The sequence below is a fragment of the Gallus gallus genome, chromosome 2, assembly GCF_016699485.2.
Source record: "Gallus gallus isolate bGalGal1 chromosome 2, bGalGal1.mat.broiler.GRCg7b, whole genome shotgun sequence".
In the NCBI taxonomy this organism is placed as follows: Eukaryota; Metazoa; Chordata; class Aves; order Galliformes; family Phasianidae; genus Gallus; species Gallus gallus.
Window position 1 is genome coordinate 15,787,201 of NC_052533.1, and position 19,698 is coordinate 15,806,898.

A 19,698-nucleotide genomic window follows, 5' to 3' on the forward strand; every position below is an offset into this window, starting at 1 on the left:
GATGGCCTGGGAGAAACACAGAAACAGCCTGCATTACTCTAGGAGCGGTGACAGAGTCCTGCGTACTCTTCTGTACTACCAAATATCATCGCTGCAGCTTGCAAACAGGACCTTGCAGATCTTGCTCAGACCCCTCAATTAATTTCAGTGTTCTTTTTCTTTGTCAGCTGCTGTCAAACACGAGCTAGAAGAAAGCTGCAGATGCCCTTTCTGCCTGGAAAACAGTGTTCCGTTCATAATCGGGACTGTAATGAGATAAATTACTTCTTAACAAGTCAGTATCTATGTTTCACAGAAAGCTTTTAGTGACAATGTTGTTCGGTCACAGCAATTAACCTCAGTCAGCATTAACCACCTGGGGTGTATTTTTAAAGGTTTTGTGCTCTCAGTCTCCAAACTCTCAGTCCCATTATCAGAGGAAGGATCCCATTAGCAGGATGCTTGCTCAGTAATTAGATAATCACGTCCCTAGCGCAGTCTGTGGAAAAATATTAATTTTTCCACTCAGATCCTGAAATGATACATGCAGCCAATCTGCAAAGATGCCTGCCTCCCCTGATCCAAGTATACCTGTGAATGTAATTAGCCAGATATGTTCCCCACAGCAGTGGCATAAATTAATGGGAAAGAGATAGAACCTTTATTTGGAAAATGTGCTCAGAGCTGCATGGTTTGCCTTCTGCTCCAGGCAATTTGTCAGAGCATATCTTTGTTGTGTGAAAGGACATTTTGGGCTGAATAAACCTCTGACTTTTGCATGTGTTGCCGGGATCATGTAATGCTTGATAATATGAGCACAATTTCATGGGACCTGATGGGATGCATCCAGTTGGATTCCTGAGGTTGCAGAAGGAACTAGTGGATGAGTAACTTAGGAAAATGATCTAGTTTACCTTGGAGAAGAAATGGCTTCAGCAGACTGATCTGTTTTCCCTGAAACTGATGTTCAGTTTTCTTTTAAAAAATGTTACTATTTTCATATATATGCTCTTTCATAAAAGAAAACTGAAAAATACTGTTGCTTTACAGACAATTTTTAACATTTTTGTATAAGAAAAATACAAATTTTAAATTGCTGGAAAAGAAACCTCTGAAATTCACAACATCTAGAAAAGTCATTCAAAAGATGTCCAATTTATAGGACTTTGATAAAAATCAGAAAATTACTGTACACTAAAAAAGTAATAATGACAAACAATTGGGATAATATACTGTTGCTTTACATAGACATTCACCATTTAAAACTGTTAACTCGTTCCTTTCAATCAGGACTTTTACTACGGTTAAAAAATACATAATGTGTCTTTTACATACAAACTCATCAAATGAAATTCAGTATAGATTACATTTCCACAGTTCTAAATATTGAAAATGAAGGTAAAAAAGACTGAAAGCATAATGTCATACCACTATCCAAAAGTAACAAAGTTAGTGCAATGGCAGGAGAAACCGGTGTGATTTTCTAGGACAACACAGAAGATTACACTCAGCATATGTGCGTGTTCTAACTTGCCTTTGCCATGACATATTCATCATACTCATCTTGAAAGCTACATGGTTATTGAAAGAGCTGATTCCTACAGCCAGCTATCATGTTCTGCAGTTGCAACTGCAGACATTTTTTTCTCTACAATTCCATCTGCATTGGTGGTTTCTCCTAAAACTACTACTAAACTTGACAGAGTGGTGTGAGGATCAAGTAGTTTCAGAAGAGGAATGTCCACCTTTCTTTCTAGAAAGACGCGGTTCTGAATTGTCATAGCTAACATAGAGTCTATGCCCAACGATGATAGTGGTGTATTCATGGTCAGTTCATCTGGGTTCAGTCCAGTGAGGTCAGCCATCAGCGAGGTAATATAGTCTTCAGACTTGACTGAAGCAGTATCCTGCACTTGAGATTTCTCAGTGGTTTCAAGCTTGCTTCCAAATTCTTCTGACATGAGTGATGTAAACCGATTTTTAAGTGAAAGAATTCGGCTAAAAACATAATTAAATAAAGTTTTAAAATTTAATTTGACGACAGCTTGCTGTGGATTATTTGAAAGTAAGCTCTTCTTGAGATACTCGTGAATCTCATGCACTTCCAGAATATCTATGCCCTTGGATTCCAGAATGTTCTGAATCTGGTTTTGATTGAGCAATATGCCGAGGTTCAAAGCACCCCAGTTAATGGATTGGCCTGAAAGACCACAGTTCCTCCTGTAGAGGCAGAAGACGTCCAGGAAAGAGTTTGCAGCTGCGTAGTTTGCCTGCGTGGAGTTTCCTAGAAACGAAGTAACAGAGGAGTAGCACACAAAGTAGTCAAGCTGTTGGCCTCTTGTAGCCCAATGAAGATTTAGGGTCCCTGCCACTTTGGGGCTCAGCACCTTCTGAAAGTCAGCAAACTTCAGAACTTCAAGACGACCATCGTGTAGAACAACAGCACTTTGAAAGACACCTTTGACTGGACACCCTTCAAACAATTTTACAATGACCTGGAAAGCTTCCTCAACATCACTGGTCACAGTAATGTCACACTGCACAAACACTATCTTGCTGCCTTCGTGCTTCAGCTGCAAATCCTTCATCTCTTCTTGTTTCTCCTCGCTTGGAATTTTCCTGGAGAGTATTGCAATACACCCTCCTCCATTCGCTGCTATGAATTTCACAGTTTCAAAGCCAAGGCCAGTGAGCCCCCCTGCTACTACATAAACAGCATTCTGCTTAAATATCTTCTTCTCAGATTCATACAATGGGATATCTGAAACAACGGTGACGTCCTTCTGCTTTCTCAGTACAACAAGTGGGACAGATTTGCAGGTAAACGAGCACATCGCAGACTGCAGCCTTTCAAAGGTCTCAGTTTGCTGAAATACAGTGCCTGGTAGATGTCTAAACCGTTTCATATCTAAAGAACTGATCCACACACACACAGCCTTTGGGAGCTCCTTTAGAGATGCCTTCTGGAAGATACTGCTAAGGATGAGGATATGAAAGCTGATATTTTCATGATCAAGTCCACTGACATTCTGAATACATTCCAACTGTTGATGGCCACATACTATCACCACATCTTTCAGACAGTACATATGGGCCAAATCCTCCTGAGACAGCCTGCCTACTGGAGGAAGAACAACAAGGGCATTGCATGCATTTATATACTGCAACATATCAGGAGCGGGCCTTGCAAGTACTGTTTTCCAGCCCACCTCTTCTGCTGCCGCGGAAAGAACACGGCATAACACTGATGATGGCTCTGTAGAAATAATACCCAAACTTCTGCCATGTTTCCCCTTGGGTAACCTCTGATTTAAGATCTCCCATGCAATGATGAAGTAGGACACACAAGGGACAGTTTGAAAGCATGGATATTTCTTTACATTTAAACAAACTGTTCCTGGGACCTGAATTCTGGATGATGCAGCAGTCGGATAACAGGAAACCACGTGATCGCCCACTTTGACTTTCTTCACAGCCGTGCCTACTGCTGTGACTGTGCCACTGACATCAAGAGCTAGAAGTCTGTGTTTGTCTGCTGCTTGGGAATTCCAGTAGAGTGTATTACCAAAGTTACGACTAGAAACACTAATGGGAAAATAATCTTCAGAGTGGATACATATCTTATCCACTTGAATCTCAACACTTTGGTTTTCCAGCTGAGTAGCCGTGCTGGTGGATAGTTCAGCAGACAAGTCTTTTGCTGCGTATGGATCAGCAGTGTACAAAGTGAATGTTTCCGAACTCCGGAGAGACCTTACGTGCTGGCTGTAATCTGCATCTACAAAAGGAGTGCGTTTGATTTCAGATGCATAAATTCTTCCTTGGCTGATGTAGACTTCCGGATAATCCTTACCTCTGTATTTGACAAGGACATCGGATAATGCTGAGATGTCCAGGGAGCTGGAAGAGCTGAGGTCGATTATCTGAAACGTGATTTCTGGAACTTCAACAACACAAGTTCTGGTCATGCCATGCAATGCAAACCCACAGTTAACGTGGTCTACGTTTCTTTCTGTTGTTCTGTAGCTGATCACTCGGATTGAACAGTGAGAACTTTTCTCTCTTAACGCCACGATAACTTGGCGATAGGCTTCACAACACTTTGAGAGTTGGTCTACCACTTTACTTGGGAACTCTTCGTTCACCTTTTGAATTCCCCACAGGAAGAGAACTTCATCGTAATCCTCAACCTCGGCTTTCATCTTATTCCCTGCGTGGTCTTCCAAGAGGGATTCCCAGTCTTCATACATAACATATCTGGAATCAGGATGCAAATATTTTCTGAGCTGCTCAGCTATCCCAAATTTGTCAGCAAACACTAGGACTCTAGGCACTGCTTCTACATGACCAATCATCTTTGATGGAGAAACTTCTGACCATCTGTTTTCAAACATGAACTCATTGTCTCTGGAAGACGCTGCTTTCATGAAAGTGATGGCAACACGCTTGAGTTCAGCCAAAACGGACCCGTGTTTGTCCATGAAGCATCCACAGACCTCAAAGCAATTCCCAATGGATTTGCTTGTTCTCATATATATCATCATTTCTTCCTCCAAAGGTCGCAACACCACCAGGCTGCCTATCCCTGAAGGAAAGCCTGCTCTGGACTGCTGCGTGCTCGAGATCATAACAGCAGTCATCTGCATAAAACAGTCCAGCAGCACTGGGTGAATACAGTAGCTGTACATCTCTCCAAGGGTCTCCTTGTTCACCTTGATGCTTGTTATAGCTTCCTTTAGTTCCTGGCAATAATGCACATCCCTGAGTTGCCTGAATATGGAGCCAAACTGAAAGCCAACCTTAGACAGTGCTTCATAGACCTCCTCTGTGCTAACAACTGACTTGCATCTTTTATAGACCTCTTGGAAGGAGATGGTGCTTTCTTCCACAGCAGCCTCAGGAACCTTTCTAACTTGGCCTGAAGCATAAACTGCATTGGAGGAAGAGAGTATCTCAAAGGCTGTCGCTGCTTTTTGTGGACTCAGCTTGATATTCAAGACTTGGGAACTCTGTGTGAGAACACACGGTGCTGAAAAAATGATGCTCATCTGGCAAGCACTCAGAGGCATTTTAGGTCTTGAGCTGCTCATCACGCAGGCCAGACCAAGCTCCACATAAAAAGCACCAGGAACTAAAGCCACACCGTTGTTCCTGTGCTCATATAAGTAGGAGGTGGTGTCCTGGGAGAGCAGGCAGCCAAACTCCGTGTTGCTATTGTTGATTACATAAATCAAAGGATGACGAGAGTTGACATCACTTTGGTTTGCTTGTTGAGGGGTATCCAGAGACGGCATAGCTCTTTTACGATCAAATTGATACCGTGGAATGGTCACTGGAATGCTTTGATATCCATCATAAAAGTGCTGCCAGTTGGGATTGTAGCCCAGTTCAAACAGATTTCCTACCAAGCTAAAGAGTGCCTGATACTCTGCATCAGACTGCAAAGAAGGGAGCACCTTAGTGACGTTTCCTAGGGTCTCTTTTATATTTCGCTGCAACGCTCTGTGAGGACTTATTTCCACAAACACTACATTTTCCCTGTCTCTAGCTGCAGTTTCTATGGCTTGAGTGAAAGCAACCGGCTCACGAGTATGCTGGGCCCAGAATTTGCCGCGAGTGAAGTCCTTTGCAGAAGCAGCTGCCCCGGTCAGTGTTGAAATTACTTCAACGTCACCCTTCTGTTCTTCTAAAGGCTCTATGCTCTGCTCCAACTCCCCAAGTATCACATCCATGCTAGGGCTGTGGTAGGCAGCTGGGACATTTAAAACATGAAGAAAGATGTTTCTGTGGCTGAAAGCTGCTGCTAAATCTTTCTGGACCAAGTCCACATCATCTGGATTTCCAGACAAGGTGCAGGAAACTGGGCTGTTGAAAGCTGCAATGCACACCCTTCCCGAGTAGGAATGCAAACGTTCAGCAATCTCTTGAGTGGGTATGTTTCCAACCACCAGCATTCTGCCCCTGGCAGTCTTTGCCTGCAGCCTGCTCCGGTGATATATCACTTTGACTGCATCTGCCAGGGAAAGGTACCCTGCAAAATGTGCTGCGGCAACTTCCCCCACCGAATGGCCAACTGCAGCGACCGGCTTAATGCCCCAGTACTTCAGAAGAGAAGCTAAGGCAACCTGCAGGGTAAAAAGCATGGGCTGGGAGAGTTCCAGATTCAGCAGCTCCTTCGAGCTGCGATCTCTTGCTGGCAGAAGGCTGATGGGAGCATGCTTCTGGAAGAGTGCTTCTATTTCCTTACACTTGTCTCTGAACACTGGCTCTGAGCTCAGCAGTGCCTCACTGAACTCCTTCAATGTTACGCCGTTGCCACAGAACACAAACACCAGTTGAGGCTCCACCTTTGACATGGCAAAGTCAGTGCTTGCTGCCAACATAAGCTCTTGCTGCAGGTGTTGGAGAGAGTTTGCCACAAATGCTTTTCGGTACCTGTAGTTGGCATGGCTTCTTCTGCAGGCAGATGTATAGGCCAGGCTTGGGAGAGTTACGCAGTTTCTTGTGCTCAGCTGCTCAGCTGTGTCTGCCATTGTCATCTGAAGGGACTTAGCTGACGCTGCGGACAGCAGGACTAATTCCAGCGGCCTCTTAAAGGCAGGAAGAGGCTCTGGCTGCTTAACCTGCCTGACTACAACATGGGCATTGGTTCCTCCAAATCCAAAGCAGTTGATGCCAGCTACTCTGCCGTACTCACTGGAATCTTCCCAGGGCTCAACCGCGGTGGGAATGGCAAGCTTTAACTTCTCTGTATCGATGCTGCTCATCTCCTTTGAGTAGTGCAAGGACGGAACAATCTTCCCATGATGCATCATCAGAAGCACTTTGATCAAACCTGCTGCTCCAGCAGCTGATTCAGTGTGGCCAATATTTCCTTTCACCGAACCAATTTTCAGAGGGGGAACTCGTGAAGGTCTGTTTTTACAAACAACGTTACCAAGGCTTTCAGCTTCCGTGGGGTCTCCAGCGGCAGTTCCCGTCCCGTGGGCTTCAATGTACTGCACAACTGAGGGATCTACGTGACCTTCATAAATACTGCGCAGTAACTTCTCCTGCTCTATTTGGGACGGCCTTGTGATTGGTGTTATAGACCTACCATTCTGATTGACTGCACTGATGTTTATAACACCCCAGATTTTGCTGTGGTCTTCCATTGCCTGTTTCACAGAAAGAGAAAATCATCTTTAATCATCTCATGCTTTATCTATCTGCAAGATCAGGAACCCAAACCAGACAGACGGTATCAGTAACCTTAAATTTGTGATATCATTCTCAGTGCAGGAGAGGAGCATAAATGTTTTCTTAATGCTAACAGTAAGCTTGAATTAGAAAAGCTTTTTGCTACAGTAATTATGGGAATTGGAAATACAAAATTCAAGTAAGAAGCCAGGCTTATTTCAGGCTTCTTCACAAACAATCTTACCTTTTCCAGTGGTTTGAGGAATACAACACCACAGCCTTCTCCCCTTCCATAGCCATCTGCCTTTTTGGAAAAGGGTTTACTTATTCCATCTGGAGAGATCATTTTTGCTTTACTGAGAGACACAAAGTTGCGGGGATCTATTATGCTGTTCACACCACCGCAAATAGCTGCCTCACAGTCTCCTGCAGTATAACAGAAACATATTCCGGTTGAGATGTTGAAGGTCACAGGAAGAAAGACATTAACTATAACATAGTTGATTGAAAAGACAGATACTACAGAAAGAGTTTACTGATACTAAAAGTTAGTTGTGCTATTTTAATTGTTAAGATTGGAATCTGCCATTGTGATTGGTTGCTGAAAAAGTACCCAATACAGTTATCTAAAATTACATCAGGATATGTTAGAGAAAGTAACAGGATTCCTCACAGCAAAGGGATGACTGCTTCTGCAGGTACAGTGCATATTTCTGAGGCACTGGAATCCATTAAGGCAGCTACTGGTGAACATGAAGGTATTAATCACATCTCAGGAAGAATAAAAACATGAAATATTAATATCTCAGCAATTTCATACAGCATCAGTCCTAATTTATCTGCCTACCATCTCTTCAATCCCATTACCTGATTTAATTGCTCGCAAGGCACAGTGCAGAGCAAAAAGAAATGATGAACAAGCAGTGTCAACTGTCAGCGATGGTCCAGTCAGATTAAATGTGAAGGAGACCCTGTTAGCAGCTATGCTCATTGCTGATCCTGTACCAGCATAATGATTTATTTCACTTACTGCTTTGCTTCTTACGATTTCAAAGTCTCGATTCATAAGTCCTGTAACAATGCAAATACATGTCACATTACCCTGAGCAGACCAAAGGGATGTGCAACCTTGAACTTGACACCACATCCTTACATCGTAATTGGGGATATATGGGTTTGAAGGGTGGACTATTAGGTGGCATTGCATTTTGGTTTTTCTTTTTCACCATTAACCTGCTTAGCAACCAAACTTCTATGGTGAAGCTTTTTCTACTCAAGTCAAAGGAGTAAATCTCAGGCTTGTCCTGCTGGCTTAGCTCACTGTATGACACAATTGAGGTATACATAGCCTGTTTAGATCCCTGAATCTCAGTTTAAGAATAGTTGGTTTGGCTTATCTATGACAATAGATACAGGTTAGAATGAGGACAGCTGGAACAGAAACTTAGAGAACATTGCCTTCAGTTCCTCAGATGCTCCAAGATAAATATCATAGTGAAAGCTACATCAAGTGTTTTTTATGTATCTTTGGTTTGCTCACTGTGATCCAATAAGTTAAGAGAAAAGTAGAAAAGAACAGGACCTGTGTGGGGGGGAGCATTTGAACCCCCTCCCTGGGAACACACATGCTTGCATTATATGGGATCCCAAAAGGCATGTGTGGAAAATGGAATATATCTATATAGAGAGCAAGGAATAATTCCCTCAGTGTAATAGGAGCATATTCCAGACCAAAGAGCAACATAAATAGCTTGTCCCTATCCTTTTATCAGTCTAACTATCCTGGACAACTCTAGAAATAGATACACACAATACCAACCAAAAACGGATTACCTCCTTGGGACAATCAGCAGTTGGACAAGTGCACCACTGTAGCATACTACTAACTACGTGATGATGTCTGGCATTTTCAAATGATCTTAACCTCAAAAACACCATAACCACTGGTATACTGCTAAATACCAAGGTGTCAGACTGGCTTGAGAGTATCAGTCTAGGAAAGGGCTTGGCAAGGTTTCTGTCAACCTGTTTTCTGTCAATACCAGTGCAGCAAGATATTAATGGGAACATTTAAAGTAGATGTGTTAATTATATAATGAACTTCTAGAGTGACCTAAAAGTCTGTCTTCACCAAATTTTTCCAGTACTGTCATAATACAGTAGACTTAAGGTCACCTATGCCAGAGATACACATAAAGTTTACAAAGGAGTACTCCATTTTTATGAGGGTAAAATGGACATTCTTCACCATGAAATTATGTCTTACCAACAAAAACACCTGTTTTGGTGCCACTGATGGCTTCTACAGGGACTCCTGCGTCCTCTAGCACTTTGTATGTGCATTCTAAAAGTAATTTCTGCTGTGGATCCATGCTTTCAACTTCCACACTATTAATTCCAAACAGGTGGTTGTCAAATGTGTTAAATCTAAAATAAACAGAACAAAAAAGAGCACAATATAAATAAAATATTCATTTAAATCTAGAGAGATTATTATCCAATATTTATATACACATAATTCCCTAGCATGATGAAGGACTGACTCGAGTCAAAAGGGAGAAAAAATATTTATTTTTATTTTTTTCTATTACATGACAGTACAAGCCCAGGGAAAAGCAGAATTGATTATGAACCAGTTCTGGATTCTTATGATACTGTTCATAGGAACAGTACACCGTCACAAGAAAATCAAGTGTAAGATCCCCTTCTTGACCATCTAGCAAATGCAGAATTTCTTACTTTGTATTAAAACTGTCACAGCTTCATTGTAATTAGAGCTACTTGCCCCTGCAAGCGCAGGATTATGGCCTGAGGTCCAGCAGATCTGGTCAACCTTCAAACTGAAACTGGGCAAGACTCATCAGGCAGATCGTACTTGAAGTCCATACTCCGCCACCTTCTTCAACAGGCTGTAAGAGGGATTTACAAGTCCTTTGGCAGGCTGTAGCCCACCTCACATCTGGTATACACAGCTTCATACCTAATGCATGTGTATGCGTCCATACCCAAAGTGCACACACATCCATTGCATGACTGGTGGTGTCACAAGACATGACAAGTGTGGACACACAAGCTGCATTATGCATACAAATATCACGGCCTGCAAAGCAATGTGCTCATAACTGTCATATTACAGGAATTCCTGCAACTTGAAAACTGCAAGTTCATTGTGGGAGATGAAAGAAAACCTGTTCCTACATCCAAGTTATAACATCTTCCTGTGGCTTGCTCTCTCTGAAAGGCTAGATGCATCAGACTAGATAAAGAATAAATCTGTGGCACAGCACAGTAACACACTCACTCATTGAGAAGAGCAGCTCGTGTTGTATACATCTTCCCTGGCTTGTTGCTGTCTGGATCATACCAGTCTTCGGTATTAAATCTCTCTGGGGGAATTTCTACGGTGCAGTTTTTGCCTTCCTCCAGCACTCTCCAGAAATTGTCAATTCCTTCACCTATTGTACAAATATTGCAAAGAAGATTAAATTAGGTACTCCTTTTCATCATGCTTATTCTGAAAAACACATTCTGTTACCTGGGACTCCTACATCTAAATCGAGGTAGCTGAAATGTAATTGCTACACATAAACAAACAATCGTGTTTTGGTGACAGGAATATGGAAAGGAATGGTTCCTCTTATTGCTACATGCTTAAAAGCATGTCACCCCACCAAATTAATTCCTTGAAAGCTCTGAAGAATGTTTAAGGAAAATAACATGGCAAATAGCCAGATAACATGGCATCAATGTTCCAACACGTATTTCATCTCCTCCCAGCTTCAGCTTTCCCCAGCATTCATATGTCCTCATGCACGCTCACTCTGGAAACAGTGCTAACCTGTGGCATGACCAAGTACTGACCAGCTCAGCTCTAGCTGATGTGGGACGTCGGGGATTGGAACTGTCAGGAACGGTTATTGGAGGACAGCAATCTCAACTAAGGCTAAACACCCACGCTCAGTCCACCATCCAGCTATCCAAAGGACACCACCCATCCAACCAAAGAATATAAATGTCCCTACGGATCCATAGTCCTACACCTGTGCATGATCATCTGGCCAGTGCACTTGCAATAACCTCAAATCATCCCTAACATGTTTGGTTTGTCTGCACAACTTTCATGCACTGCAGCTCAAAGCCCTGCCCACAGCAAACACTGCCGCTCTCCCTCTCAGTGGACAAATTCAAACTAACTCATTTTCACCATAATGAGATCGTTTAAAAAGATCTCCTTAAAAGGTCAAGTAGCAAAGCCATGAACTCTGCAAAAGTAAGAGGGAAACAAGTTGTTTTACTCCACCTCAGTAGTAATGAGTGACTGTGCTTTCCAACACTCAGTCAGCATCCTGCTTTGTATTTACTCAGAACTTACCTCCAGGAAAGTTGCATGCTATTCCCACAATAGCAATTTCATCCCCTGTCTCCATCTTCATCACCTGGGCAACGCAATGCAGTTAGAAACAACACTCAGATCAAATAACTTTACATTAACCGTAAGATAAATATAACTTTAAAAGATGATCATTGCATAAGTACGCATTTGCTCAAAGGCTGGCTTATTTTGAATGACCTACTGTTTCGCCTCTGATACTTCCATCGCCACCTAATCTGCTCTTCAGCTTATGCTTAGATCAGTTCTGCTTCACACTTTGGGTCCAGCAGGGAAATAAGCACTGGCCAAGGCATGCTTTCAGTTCCATCGTCTCCAGCCTGTTCATAAAACACAGTTCCCAAACTGGCTCTACATATTAGCAGTTAAAATCAGACCCGCTGAACAGCCAATGGACAATCAAACAAGGGAAGGAACAAAAGCTGCTTCATCCACACTCTGAAAAAGGACGCGGAAAGAAAGTCTTATTTGGGGCATTGCTTTGCTGGATCCCATGGCTGCCTAGCTTTTCTCTAAATTGCCTTCCACTGGGAAGGTTCTATAAGAGAACTCCCACACACTATGCTCAAAGCCACCAACAGCAGCTAGGAGATCTCTGTATTCCTGACAGTGAGCAATCTCCAAATAGCACCACCACAGCCCCTGGAATCACTTGCCTTGCATCTCATCTGCAGCTTCATAGAGAAAACTTTTGTTGAGGAGAAATTTCAAACATAACCATGACATTTTTCAACTAACATAATGTTTAATATATATCATATATCAAATGAAACTTCTCACTATAAATTTCAAAGATTTTGTTTGTTTGTTTGTTTAATTCTGGGAATTTAAACTGGGAGACAAAAATGAGTTCAATTCAAAGAATGCCTGCCTCAGAGCCCTTACTGGGCTTCCTTCAGCCTGCAAGGCTGAGAAGATTCACAGAGAAAGGGATTTTTTTTTTTATATGCTTGGCAGTGATAAGATAATCATCTCAGTGATAGCAGAGTAGTTCCCAAAGAGTCCTTCAGAGTTATTCACTGCAGTGAAGGGGAAACGAAGCTGATTCACAGCCCTACAGACCACATCTATGGTTTCTAGGAAGTTATCTTTGGAATGTGAAATTAAAACCACTGTACTGATTCACAGTGTGAGAACATTATTTCACCGTGCTATTACGAGGCAAAGCTAGAGGGCAAACAAGTAAATATAAGCAGACCAAGATCTGGTTTTCTAGAATTAAATTCTATTTTAACAATCATAATAATTTTTAAATGGCATCCAAAAAAAATCTTTTATTTATTTCCAAATGACCAGCATTTTTAAGACTGGAGATCCCTTCCAAGTAGTCATTAGTAATTATGATCACAAGGACATCTAAACATATTAGTGCCCTGAGATCATTCTCTATATCCTAGTCTCAGGTTTTAGTTTCTATTCCTATTAATTTCTTCATTAATTTATATTTTGAATTTCAACTTCAATTTAATTCCATTCCATAGTTTATTTAATTGTAGTTAAATTTTCTTTTCCTCTCTACTACCATTCTATTGATTTCCATATTGCTTCTACATTGTATTTATATTATATCCATATTTTAATTTCACTGCCAACCTAAAATTGCAAAGCCCAACACAGATACTCTTACCACAAAGATACTGGAGAGCATTGGTTTTAAGTTAGCACCTAAATAGCATTTAATAGAAAAAGAAGGGATTTCCCCTTTTAACATTAAATATGACAGCTACAAAACTACCCAATGAGATATGTAACTCTTACCTTATGTGATTCCAGTAGGGGTTACTAACAGGCTGAGTCTTTGGAAGTCCTTTATATAGCATTCTGGGAGGTTTCTTATTCAAATGCATGCTAAAACGTGGTGACAATGTGAACGCCTTTTAGGAAAAAAAAAGCAAATGAGTCACCGCATTGTCATTAGTCAGCAGCTCTCCTCATGACTAAAGTTCAAAACTCCCTCCTTGAGGGTAGTAAAAGCAACCAAGTTTTACATCAGGACAAAAGCAAAATCTGTCTTATCTAGCTCCCACTCTTATCTAACATCCACAATCGAACTCTGAAGGCATTGCATCCACCAGCCTCTGCTAGATGCCTTTTTAACTCTTCCTCAGCTGATTTCCTCCCAACTACCCAAACTCATCTTTTCTTCTCTTACTTGCTAAGTGAGTCTTTGAGGAGCCAGGAGAGTCCATATGTCAGTGTCTTCCCTGATGTTAGTGCCTTCCCTGGCTGTGGAACACACCTCTCTCCAAAAAAAGAAAGAAGAAATCATTGTCCTGAGTAAAAGAAAACAATGCATATTGCCACTAAACAGCTTTGAAACCTGCTCTGAAAAGCCCAAATTATGTTCTCACTTTCATAGCTGTAAAACACTTTTCTGAATTCTGGTGTTATTGAGATTATTTATGGCATTTTTTCAAGTAGATTACGCCACAGGCTCTGCCTACTGCATCATCACCAGGCTGATTCACAAGGTGGCTACTCTGAAGATAACTTGATTCTCCCTGTATTTTACACACGTCTAAAGAGCAATCTTGTCAGTGGTGATACCACTAACATCCCCAACTGGGCAGAATGTGGGTTATCAGATGAACCAGCAATGCACTGTGCAATCTCCATTACAATTTCACTGTTAGTTTTGAAAGTAAGAAATGGTGAGTCATGTGTTGAGGTATTGGTTCAGTACTGGAAGGAGTATTGAAACAAATCCTGCACAACTATGTATTTCAGTGCAAATTAAACCAGTCTGTGCACTACTCAGATACTAATAGGAAGTATCAGTCTGTTGTATGAGCACTGGTGAATATATTTATGGAAGAATATATTTATAAACTGAAAGTAAAGCAATTATGACCCATCCCTCTCAGTAATGTGAGTCATAAAAATATGAGTGAAGTATGTAAACCCATGTTGCAGTAAAGGAATGAGTCTACTACTATTGGCATAGGCATTCTCCTTAAAACGAATTTACAAGAAATCTGTCTTCAAATTTGTTAAACATTTCATATAAACTTCAAATGGTCAAAATGTCAGCTATAAAGGACTGTCATACAGGAGGCACTCCAGATGCTTTGTCTATCAGCCATTACAGTAACCACCTCTAAGCAGCTAAGCTTTTAACCACATCTATGTCTGATAATTTGTCCAAAAGGACAAATAAAATATATTCATGTTTGCTCAGCAAGTTTTTAAATGAAGGATTACATTTTTCCAAGGTTTGTATACGGGAATATAGCTACTCATATGCTGAGTCCTGCTTTTTTCAATCATCTTTACCTGATTACACTAGAAAAATCTGCATGAGTGAAAGTTCGTGTGGGACTGGGTTCACCTCGGGGACAATACGAGTGTGGAGGGAAAGAAGAGAGGAAGGGGAGATGTAAAAAACAGTAGGAAAAAAAAATCATAATTTATTTTCACAAAGACTTAAACTGCTGGAACCAAAATGTTTCCTGAAATTATGTCCAATTGCTAACTTGTTTTACATATAGCACATGGAACCATGAAGAGCATTTCCAACTCCTGCACATTCAAACACGTGGCTGCAGAACCTTACATCTTTTTATATCATTTTGTATTGATTTCCTATTAAAAAGTAAATAGGAACGTGCAATGAAAAAAGAGCAAGACATTCTCATTAAGATCACATAGTCACGGAATTGAAGGTGTCAGACAAAATACAGGAAGAAAACTCTCTGACCCCAGTTGTGGTGTTAAAAAGTGGCATTCCTTTATTCCTCACGATACCTACCAGGCAACTTGACAAGCACGCACACTCTTTTAGAGTTCAGGTTTGACATTTAAACAGTTAAGACATACATATGTAGTATACAGGCATTCATTCTTTTTCAAGGATTCATTAACATATGCTAATGTCCCTTTGGGCACGCTCACTGGTACCTAGGGTGGTTGAGTGGCCACCTACTTCTTCTCCATTTTCCACCATCAGCATCATCACTGAAACCTTCAACTCACTATTCCTCATTTTGGAAAACTTCTGTTCCTTACTAGGCCATAGTGAGCAACTTTTTTCAAAAAAATATACGTGGAACCCAAGGAAAATGTCCTTGTACCTTTTGAGGCAAAAGATAAAAGTATTGTTATGTCCCCAGTGCAAAATTACTGAGGAAAACAAGACTACTCATCCACTAAAACTGAAACGGAAAGTTTTAGAACTATCACTTATGGATTCCTTTTGCTAAAGTATTATATATTGGTTCTTAAACTAATGTACTAAACCCTATTGCTAAACAAACGAACCTATATCAAAGGGATTTCTAGAGGTCAGATTGTCCAACTCCCCTGCTCAAGCACAGACACCTCAAGTCCCTCAGTCCACTGGCAACACTTCTCCTAATGCAGCATAGGACTCCGTAGGCCTTCTCTGCAGCAAGAGACACTGCTGATTCATGAGTAAGATTCATCTAGTCAAACTTGAGGTACATGAATGCTAGGCATGTAATCTGTGCTAGCCACCTAGCTTCCTTCCTTCAGTCAGATAAAAAACTGCAGAGTGAAATTCAGATCAACTTTAGATGGCTTAAGTTAGATAAATAAATCCACTTTCACCACTAAATTTGGTAGTAGTATAACATTCCCACACTTAATAAACATTCTTATTTAAGTGTCCAGGAAGTCATTAAGGTTTGGTTTTCTCTCGTCTACACTAAATGTAAAGTCTTGTAATCTTGAACACTATCAGTTTCTTCTCAGAACCATAGCTTCTCAGAAAGAAATACCACATCCTGCCAAACACTCAGACTTCCCTATCTGACTCATTTAGCTGTATTAAACTGCAACCCTGGCAATTCCACTATTGAGAAACAGCAAATACTATTAAGGCATACAACAAGGTATTTAAACTGCTGGATTTACAAAACAGAGAAGATAGATAGATTTGCATAAATGAGTAATCTTCATTAAAAAATAATAATAAAATGACTTGAATAAGTGGGAAAATGCATGCCTAGCCTTCGCAATAAATAAAAACAAGCATTCTCCTTAATATTCAATAGCAGGTAATTCATACTTTCTCCTAATATTAATTTACTGACTAATTTAGATTTTAAATGCAAAAATAAATTGTGTAAATTTAAATCTAGCCTGTAACCAAAATAATCACAATGAAAAAACAGCAGAAGCTCTCTATTTGACAGCTAACAAATTCCAGCCTAAAGTCTCAATTAACAGCTCAACGCTGTTTTTGGGAGAGGTGAGGGGAAAAACCGTTCTTACTGCCCCTGAAGACCTTAACTACTCTCAGCTCAGGAGCACCTACCAGCCTTCGCAGACTGGCAGGCTGTTGTAGGATTGCAGGCAGCAAACAAGCTCTCACAAATACTGTTGACTTTGGACACTTCAGAAGTGTTTTAGGCACGCGGTAAGACAACAGTAATTCTTTTTAAATATGCCCGTGCTTTACTAACGGGAGTTTCTATCTGGCCAAAAGGGCAGCTTGCTTTTCCAGCCTTGCAGACAATAAAATAACATTGCTCACTTTGAAGAAACTTCACATACATTTGCGCACAAGGAATGCACACACAGATCGCAAACATATACCAGATGATGATGTGAAGATGACTAATGCTAGCTGATACAGAGATAACTAGATTCAAAAGAATTAAATAATCCACTTGCAAGATCCCAGGTGAGCACTGTGAGCATACACTCACATTTTCAGATAAAAAAGCAGACAGTGAAGATACAACTAGCTATACAGATAAGCACTCCCCTGTAGACATACCTCTGGGACTAAGGTGCGGGCAGACTAAGAGATATACAGAGCTTCTGGTCAACAGAGGAATTCCTAAAATGGATTATGTATTACAGGCTCCTACCAAAGTAGGCTACATAAGATCTACCCTGTACTTTTGTAGTTGAACATACACTTCCAGCAACTGGTTATAATTCTTAACGGCAAAGTCGAGCAGGTGAACAACACTACTGATGACTTGCTAGATCACCTGTAGGCTTGTCTGCCCTAGTTCTGAATTCCTTGTAAGCACGACTGTCCTTGTTTTGTCTGTGATAGAGTTGATTTTTGTCCTAGTAGCTGGTATGGTACTCTTTTGTGGAGTTAGGATGAGAAGACTGTTGGTAACAGAACAGAGTTTTAGATGACTTTGAGCCATACTTACACAGAGCCTACAACTTTTCAGCTTCTTGTGCTGCCCTGCCAGCAAGGAGCCAGGGGAGCACAAAAAGCTGAGAGAGGACACAACCAGCAAGCCAACACAGGATGGTCAAAGTGATGTCCCATGCTACGTGGTAGAGCTGAGCAATCACATAGGGAGAGTTGGTCAAGGGGCTGGAGATGCTCAAGGACTGGCAAGGCATTGTTCAGCTGGTGACTAGCAATTGTATTATGCACTACTAGTTTTGTTTCTTCCTTTTGTTGCTTCTATTTTTCTTTTTATTTTCTTATTCTGATTCTTTTATTCCTTTTATTTTATTTATTTCTAATTAAAATGTCCCTACCCAATCCCTGAGATCTTGTACTCTACTTCTCAATTTTTTTTTTCCGCTTTTCTCACCTATTCAAAGGAGGGCCATTCCACTAGGAGGGCCAGCTGGGAGACCTGAAGATGATCAGCTCAGTGCAGGGGTGTTCCACATGGGGTCGTGGCATACCCGGGGTAGGGGGGGAGGATCCTAAAAGGCAGACTCAGGGAGCAAAACAGGCAGTCAGGCCTCGGCAGGGCTCCTGGCATGGAGGGCTCCGTCACTCTGCTGCTTCCAATGGCCGCTGCCACCCATGCACGAGGAGCTCCAGTCATGGCATCCACTTGGCAGAAAGCTGCGTCCTCTGCATTCCCTGTTGTCTCTCCAGCAAACAGGAACCAACACAGCTACCAAAACAGATCTCCCAGGGGAACATGCAGCCATACAGATCTCAAGGTTTGCCCAAGTTTTCTGCCAGGGTCTAATGGCAGCAGTGAATGCACCTGTGGGTAGAAGGACTGCTCAGCCTCGTGACAGAGCTTCGTGAGGAGCTGAGCAGGCTGAGGGGCAACAGGGAATCGGAGAAGATCGCCTGCTGCAATCATACCTTCCTATCCTCGGGATAGACATTCTGCCTCCTCAAAAAAGTTTGTATCCATGTGTAGATAAAAAATGTAGAGACACAGATAGATAAAAGCAAGTGGACTTGGTGTGTTTTTATGTGTCACCACTCCAATAGGCAAGGGCACCCACTACCAAAAAGACAAATGCCAGCCGAGCCCGGGCAGACATGACGGGAAGGATACTGCTTCTCTAACACCCTGCTGGCACAAGAGCAAAGATTCACAATGTCAGTGATTACTCTGTATAGAGCAGACATCCTTTTTCTCCAGGAAGTGTGAAAGTCTGATATCAGAGGACAATTGTTCAGAGAGTGAAAGGAGGAAGAGATGTAATAAATTAAACAATGTGATTTCACCCTGTGTATATAGGGAACTCCCAGTGCCATTGCTGTGAAATGGCCGTTGGACATTTCTGCATTCCAAAGAGAAGTTCCAATGAAGGACAGTTAGGGCATGGGTTAGGGTTAGGGCATGTTACCACATGGGCAAATATCCACCGTACCGCATTTCTTTGTGTTTCCCGATACTAAGGAAATGATGGCAAGCAAAGCAGGCTTACAGCTGCCATGCCAGCGCCCCTCAGATTTGTGCAGCATTTGCCTGCCTCTCAGCAACATCTCCCAAGATCCAGAAATACAATCAATTTGTATCTAATACGGCTTCAGCTCTGGATGGTGTCAGAATGCACCTAGCATATACTCACGGTCAGCTTCAGGCCCACATAGAGCAGCCAGAGCTGCTCTCAGAAAGCAACCCAAACAAAAACACACGGCCGTTCAGGTGGCCGACTTGCTGCCCATGCCACAGCACCTGCAGTCTGACCACTTGCCCAGAGGGCAGGAGAACTGCATTCAACTCCACCCTCAAAACACAGTGCCAGAGCCACCACTCTTCCACAGCGGAGCCCACTGAGCAGCACTGGCACATCGGCATCCGGTAGGAAGCAAGGAGAAAGAATGCAGCAAATTCAGCCCAGATCTCCCTCAGCCATAGCCCAAGAAGGCTCACAGAGCAGCGTGCACAGCCCTGCCTAGGAAGGAGATGGCTGGCTTTGGTGGCAGAATCTTTTGAATCACAAAAAACAAAACC

General features: G+C 41.9%; 1 protein-coding gene across 2 annotated transcripts; it reads right to left on the reverse strand.

The window, feature by feature from the left end:
* Positions 1-1,058: 1,058 nt before the first annotated feature.
* Positions 1,059-13,332, reverse strand: LOC101750112 (polyketide synthase PksM-like). 2 transcript variants are annotated; one of them, XM_015282060.4, is made up of 7 exons: positions 13,307-13,332; positions 11,531-11,594; positions 10,460-10,613; positions 9,425-9,585; positions 8,026-8,229; positions 7,403-7,584; positions 1,059-7,136 (listed from the first exon to the last, which is right to left on the reverse strand). In XM_015282060.4, the coding sequence occupies exons 2-7, from the start codon at positions 11,589-11,591 to the stop codon at positions 1,578-1,580; spliced, it is 6,321 nt and encodes a 2,106-aa protein (XP_015137546.2). In that variant the 5' UTR covers positions 11,592-11,594; positions 13,307-13,332; the 3' UTR covers positions 1,059-1,577. The 2 variants fall into 2 exon arrangements, with proteins under 2 accessions (XP_015137546.2, XP_015137548.2); XM_015282062.4 differs by lacking the exons at positions 8,026-8,229; positions 9,425-9,585; positions 10,460-10,613; positions 11,531-11,594; positions 13,307-13,332 and adding an exon at positions 7,832-7,984.
* Positions 13,333-19,698: the final 6,366 nt, after the last annotated feature.

Coding starts and splice junctions, on each gene's coding strand:
- LOC101750112 (XM_015282060.4), bottom strand. CDS start 11,591: ATGAAGATGGAGACAGGGGATGAAATTGCTATTGTGGGAATAGCATGC. Junction 9,586..10,459: donor CGAGCTGCTCTTCTCAATGA/GTGAGTGTGTTA, acceptor TGTTTATTTTAG/ATTTAACACATTTGACAACC. Junction 7,137..7,402: donor TCCTCAAACCACTGGAAAAG/GTAAGATTGTTT, acceptor TCTGTGAAACAG/GCAATGGAAGACCACAGCAA.